Source organism: Physella acuta, unplaced genomic scaffold, assembly GCF_028476545.2.
Source record: "Physella acuta isolate Inbredline_101_S28 unplaced genomic scaffold, ASM2847654v3 ptg000377l, whole genome shotgun sequence".
NCBI lineage: Eukaryota > Metazoa > Mollusca > Gastropoda > Physidae > Physella > Physella acuta.
Genome location: NW_026731896.1, coordinates 385,001 through 392,090, shown reverse-complemented (window position 1 = coordinate 392,090; position 7,090 = coordinate 385,001). Strand labels below are relative to the sequence as shown.

The 7,090-nt window shown below is 33.4% G+C and overlaps 1 protein-coding gene across 1 annotated transcript in view; it reads left to right on the top strand.

Annotated features, from left to right (window-relative positions):
• Window positions 1–226: 226 nt before the first annotated feature.
• LOC131941927 (glucosamine 6-phosphate N-acetyltransferase) overlaps window positions 227–7,090 on the top strand; it is a 9,379-nt gene continuing 2,515 nt past the window's right edge. Inside the window, exons 1-6 of the mRNA XM_059301539.1 lie at window positions 227–345; window positions 4,005–4,158; window positions 4,411–4,473; window positions 4,731–4,861; window positions 5,124–5,185; window positions 5,535–7,090. The exon at window positions 5,535–7,090 is cut by the window's right edge and continues 2,515 nt beyond it. Of these exons, the coding sequence (XP_059157522.1) occupies window positions 328–345; window positions 4,005–4,158; window positions 4,411–4,473; window positions 4,731–4,861; window positions 5,124–5,185; window positions 5,535–5,685 (579 nt within the window). The 5' untranslated portion in view covers window positions 227–327 and the 3' untranslated portion in view covers window positions 5,686–7,090. The remainder of the gene's footprint in view (window positions 346–4,004; window positions 4,159–4,410; window positions 4,474–4,730; window positions 4,862–5,123; window positions 5,186–5,534) is intronic.

Sequence of the window (7,090 nt, the reverse complement as noted above, 5' to 3'; positions counted from 1 at the left end):
TTACTATTTAATTAAATGTTCTCAAATTCCTAAAAATATTTCCAATTTTTCATTTTGAATATGTAGACTTTCTAAGTTATAAGCATTTTTATTTGGGCGACTTTATAATGATAAATATTAGGCCTAATAATAATGGTTCATCAATTTTTTTTCTAAGAAAGACAACCTCACCTGTTAGTTGATAAAACGTACATCCTGGTTTGATTTATTTCTATTAATAGATTCGTTGACGTTTCACGATATCGAAAGAAGAAAACTTGGGATTGTGTAGACGTGACAACGCGGAAAGTCTTCTAACAACAGCCCCACGTTTAAATATTAATTAAAATGTCAGGTGTAGTAGAGGTAGGTAGAGTTCTAGATCTAGATCTATATTTTATTTAGGCCCTAGATCTAGATCTAGATCTAGATCTATAATAAAATAATTAATATTAATATACATTTAAAAATGATTTAGGCCTACTCTTCAGTTTTTTAAGTTTTATTTCTATTTTCTTTTGGTTAGGCCTAATTATTAATTAAAAAAATTATTAATTATTACTATAGTATAGTAAAAGGCCTAATAAAATTAATATAATAACAATTAAATAAAACCTTGGGTGATCTATCGTAATCGTTTTAGGTACGTTATCTAGATCGAAAATCGTCCGAGACTAGTGATGTGAAAAAAAGGTGACTCATTAAATTTTAGTCATTATTTCACATTATTTAGTAGGATTTATGTTTTGAAAGTTACAAAAATATTTCGAAGTTTCATTAATGACTATTTTTAAACAATATATTATGGTATTAAAACTTTTCAGTAAAAAATAAAGACTAGCGATGTTTTCATCAGATGCAGCCAAGCTCATTTACTTTTTTAGCAGCCAACTTGTTTAAGTTTTTTTTTTGTAAAATTATCATTAGAGGTTCAGGGGAAACCACTCTAAGTTACAGATGGCCGTTGTTTATATATTATAGCAAATGTTGCCAGAGGCGTAGCGAGGGCGGGGGTGCGGACTGCACTGGGTGACACCATTTTAAGGGGGTGACACCAATTCAAAAAATTGCAAAATGTACAGAAGAAAAAGCCTTTTTGCCAGTTCCATTAATGATTAATTAAACTTAAATAATCTGTTAAGTGTATGTTTGTATATATATATATATATATATATATATATATATATATATATCATGAAGTGCGTCACTGGGTGACACCCAGCTTAGTGACGCCAATGAATGTTGCTAAAAGTAGAGATAATTAATTGGTGATGAAAACATGTCCTTGTATTGACCAATATATTTTTAGCATACCTCTGTAAATCATGTACTAAGAATAAAGATAATTGAACTATAAACACAGGACATCTGTTCACATAATATCAGTTGAAAGCTAACATACATATTCAGAGCCGGCGTTAGGGGGTGGCAAATGGGGCGGTCGCCCTAGGCCCCGCGCTTGAAGGGGCCCCCGCGCTTCAGCAACGCCATTGTTGCCTGAATTAGTTTGTAAACTTAAATAATCTTTGCTGAATTAAATTTAAAAAAAAAAAAACAACTAAATGGCCGAAATTGTTGGATGTTAAAACTGAGGCCACGGCTGATGTTAGTGAGTTATGGACTGGGACAGACCGTTATTCTAAAGAAAGACATTAGTGTCACACATCGCTGACACGGTCGACTCGCTATTGTCCTGAGGTGACTGGAGCAGTGTTTCTTCCAGACATTTTTCTCTGGGGGGGCACTTGAAATCTTCGGGGGGGGGGGGGGGGCGGTAAACTTTCTTCGGGGGGGCGGACACTGTTAAAAGTATATATTTTCTATATAAATTATATAAATTTCATTTCGATCGGGGGGGGGGGGGGTAAAAAAATTTTCGGGGGGGGGGGGGGGGGCGAAGAGATGCCTGGAAGAAACTCTGGACTGGAGATGGCGGTCGCGAATTAGCCCCCCGACCTGACATGGGAAGTAAAATCGGGAAAAACGTAAAAAGATACCCTATTGTTTGCGGACCGTTGAAGACGTTTTTTTTAGTGAGCAGGCGGGGGTGCCTGTAGTAAACAGTCAGTGACCTGATGATGGCTTGCAGAGGAGGAGGGGGGGGGGGGAGCGGATGGGGACATGCCCCGGAAATCCAGAGTATTTATCCCTAAAATCATAATTTATACACTGTATGGGCATCTTTTGTGTAACATCTTTTATGCATATTCACCACGATACGTTTGATAGGCATCCATACAGTAATTATGTTCATATTTATTTTATATATTGTCACGTCATCTTTAAATACATTATACTTGTATTTATTTTTATATTTTTGAAGGGCATTTATACAGTAATTATGTCCATTTTCATTTTAGTAAACTTTAACGGTATTCGTAAAGTGATTAAGCACATGTTTATTTTAATTAATTGTAGGGACAGTGGCGTAGCGAGGTCGGGTGTCACCCGGTGCGGCACTTAATGGTGTCACCCCCCCCCCCCTTCCCGAGGCGTAGCGACCCTTCCCGGAAAAAAAAATTCAAATTTTCGATTTGCAACCCCCCTCCTCAAACTTTTGATTTGCCCCCCCCCCCCCCCTTAAGTTTTTCTCTATATATTTTGCTATTTTTTGCCTTGGTGTCACCCCTCTAAAAGGTGTCACCCGGTGCGATCCGCAACCCCCCCCCCCCCCCGCTACGCCTCTGTGTAGGGATGTTCAGTATAATAGTTAAGGACATAAGATTCTTGTTTTAAAATAGTGTAGGCACACTAAACAAATTATAAAGTCTATACTGTTTGATACATCGGGCCGAGACTGTTTTATGGTAAAGTTCTCCTGATTTCTAAAACGTCTAAATTACCAGCAGTTCGAGCATGCCATCGAGAAACTCATAAATAACATGAAGCTGGTTGTCACATAGTTCACTTTCTAATTATAGACACGGACCTTCTCTTGTGAGAACGCGGTCTTAACCTGTAATGTAATACGTGGACGCTCTATACACACGCACCTTCTCTTGAATGGCTGCGGTCAGAGATCCAGTAACGTAGTACCCCAACTGATTTTTTTAGGGTTTGGCATCCCATAGATTTAAATGTACAGTTATCCTTCACGGGCTTCACCTCACCCCACCAACTGTCACCCCCCCCCCCCCCCCCAGTGTTCCACCTTACTGAGCGTCCGTGATTACATTTGAGAGTCATTTCCTTTGGATATCTATAGCCGTAATTCACGATTCGAGCTTATTCCGAAATCTATCAATGTTTTGCTATTTTCCCCGGCATCCACACACTTTGAATGCCCCTGTTAACACTCGATAAATTGAGAAAATATCGATACTATCACCCGCCACTGTGGACCGATTTAACGTTGCTTCAAAGTGCCGGAAGGTATTAAGTCAGCCAAACAGTGCCTTTAGTACATTTGTAGTATTCGGGATTCCCTTCCCAACACGGCGATCGCCTACAGAATCTTGCTAACAGTTCCAGTCACGAAAGGCAAGAAAAGTAGACTTTCGTTTGTGAACGTACTGGTAAGATTTTCATAAATAAACATTAATGTAAAAAAGTCAGGTTTGAAGCTGACGTTCATCGTCTCTTTAATGCGTGTATCAAACTTATATCTGTTTTATTTTTTACTTTTCAAACAAAAAGCCTTAACAGAAACAAGCAACGTTTCAAAAGCACTTCTAAGTAAACAAAGTTTTTGTTAATCAGTGTCTTAATGTTAATACGACATTGATAAACAGCTTAAAAATACCATATATATCGTTATAAATATTAATTCGCGTTGAGAAGAAAAAAAAAAAACGCCTCACTGTACATGTTTTATTTATACACCAATGAAAAAAATATAAGGCCCCGCGCGGACGGTTGGCCATAGGCCCCGCGTACCCCTAACGCCGGCTCTGTACATATTTAAAAATTCCACATTGAAGACTTGTGTAATCTATATTATGAAGTTAAAAAAAAAATAGTGATTTAGGCCTAAATTTAGTTGTTTTCTAGTATTTTATCATCACTCATATTTTTAATAACATCAGAATGGATGTGATGAAACGTATATGTACGACTCTGCTATTTACAATAAACTGGATAAGACCAAGTTTAAAGCAGAGTATAAAAATGGAGTAACACCACTTAATCCTGGAGAAAACTTTATCATACGCCCTCTCTGTATAAGTGATTATGACAAAGGTAAATAGCTTTTACAATACTCTTTCATTCCAACCCAGTCTAATATTATGAAATGTATTTTCCTATTATGTTACATTCTAAATAATTCTTTGATTTTTAAAAATGTGTATATAGATCTAATATGTTTAATTTAAAAAATGTGGTAAAAAAAATAGTTATATGTAATCAGGAAATGTAAAAAAAAATGCTTTGTAGAAAGTTCCCTCCCCTGTTTTGTGTTTGAAAATGTAACTTGTATTTTCTCCATTACAGGCTATCTCAATTTGCTCAAAGAACTTACTATTGTTGGGGACCTGACCAAAGAACAGTTTATATGTAAGTTGTTGAGACACACAGTTGTTTACCATTAATTATTTTTTTCATTAAAATTGATTTATGTGTGATTTTTAACTGTAACTGTAATCATAGTAGGGTAATTTGGTGTGTAATTTAAAATCAAAATGTTCTAAAAAATAAGAATATTCAGATGCTGTTGACATAAAAAGATATTGGAAGCATAAAAGCTTAATTTGCGTATAGCTTTGTATGTAATAAATACCACCATTTTAATTTTTAAATCCATTTTTTCATAGCTCAGTTTAATCGGATGAAGTCTTGTGCCGACACGTATTATATTACTGTTATAGAGGATGTGGTCAAAGGTCAGATTATAGGAACAGCCACATTGGTGGTAGAAAGGAAATTTATACATCATGCTTCAGCTGTAAGTAGATGCACCCATAGATAGTAGTTTCAGCTCTATTTTGGAAGCACATATTGGCCATGAGATATTTTAAGGATTTGTTTTATTCAATAAGATGTTTGTTATAGTGAGAATATTATATAGGTACCATATTATTTTTGTCTCAACCTTCTGCCTGAGTGAAATTTTAGTTGCTTGACTTAGAATAATGAAATTGTTATTTTTTTCAAATAACTTGCTGATACTCCATAGATGAATGAATAAATTGCTTTTTTTGGTACAGAGAGCAAGAGTTGAAGATGTTGTTGTCAACAATGATTACAGAGGGCAGCAAATTGGTAAAATGTAAGTCATTTTTGTTTTTCACTACATTTGTTATACTATCTAGTTTATTTTAAAAATGTGAAACACAGTAAATTTTCTTGTTTTCACATTCAGATACACAATATTCACACATGACATCCATGCTACACTGCATTCAATTTCACACTAACACATTATAGTATAATGTACTGCATTGCCTTCACAATTTTAACCCTTGATAGTCAGAAAAACAGAACAGATGATTCAGCAAAACTGAGATCTGGTTTGTCACAAAACACAATACATGGTTTAAACTGAGAGAAAAAAAGTTTTTTAAAAGTAACTTTATATTTAAAAAAAACAACCTGAGCATTGCCGTGGTATATTTCAGCCTAGTGGACCTGCTGGTGTGTCTGAGTGAAATGCTGGGCTGCTACAAAGTTTCCCTGGAATGTAAGGATCACAATGTCAACTTCTACACACTATTTGGGTTTGAAAACCCTCCTGAGCAGAACTTTATGCAGATCAGGTTTTTTGAATGATTTATGTATGGTGATGTATTAGCTCTGAATCTCATTGACACTGATCTATAACTTGTGTCTTCATTATTTCTGAACAACTTTTAATCTGAAGTTAGAATCAAAGCTATTTATTGTTACATTGAACAAGCCATTGCAGCATATTGATTGATAAGTTTAGCATTCTATGTAAGTAAATAATTCCTTTCTCTCTCAGCCATGATGATATTGATTTCATGCTAAATTTATTTCTTACATTATAGTGTTTTGTAGCAAATATTTATTGTATGTGTAAACAAAGGTATCTAAAAATAAAAAAAGATCTGATGTCTTCTACCTCTTTTGATTTCTCTAAAATTCAATTTACCAAACAAGAAATCCATTTATTTGTGCATTTTGTATTGTAGAAAACATGGTTTTGTCTAAATTAAGTTTTTATCACACATTTTTGAACAAATAATTTTCCTGTTTTAAATAGTTAAAACCATTAAATTGGTTGTTTACCACAGCAGTTTTTTTAAAGCAATTGTTTTAAATATTATAATGTAAGAATATAGTTAGAAATAGTTGAATGAAATAAATGCCGTGAACTTTCATAGAGAGTTAGCCTTTCATTGTTAAACTAAATCTTGTTATATTTATATTGTGATATAAGTGTCATTGTTACGGAGTATTTAACCTGTTGTGTCTAGGGTCACAATAACAAAATGATTTTGTCAAGTGTTTATATCAATCTATGAATACCAAAATGTTTTTGTGTCAATATTAATCTATGAATACCAAAATGTTTTTGTGTCAATATCAATCTATGAATACCAAAATGTTTTTGTGTCAATATTAATCTATGAATACCAAAATGTTTTTGTGTCAATATTAATCTATGGTTCTTGGTGTGTAGCTTGGGAATCTCAATTCACTATTATTTTATTTCTTTATAAAGTCCTATTTATTGGTTATATTTTATAAATTTATTTGAATATAATTTTTGTCAAATATTTTAATGTGACATTTCTGGAGTGTAATCAATGTGAAAACTTTTGCTGTATATGAAGCTATTTTATAATTTTATTTGACTAAAATTAAGCTTTAAGTATACGTTTTTGTTTGTTTAGGTTTTATAGTATAGCTTAAATTGGTAAATTAAAAAAAAAAAGTCAAATAAATCATTCCAATAGATCTTAAAGTCAAATTATCATAAAAATATTTTCAGAAAAATCTCTTTGCTTGAAATTTTTATTTTTATTCCAGATATTCTTTGTTGAATTAATTAAACTTTTCACATAATTAAGTATTAAGCTTTATGTATTTTCTTATGAGTAAAAATTGAACTTTCCACATAATTAAGTATTAAGCTTAATGTATTTGCTTATGAGTAAAATGTAGCACTCCAAGAGTAAATTAATGTTACTAGCTGTGTAAACTTGGTTCT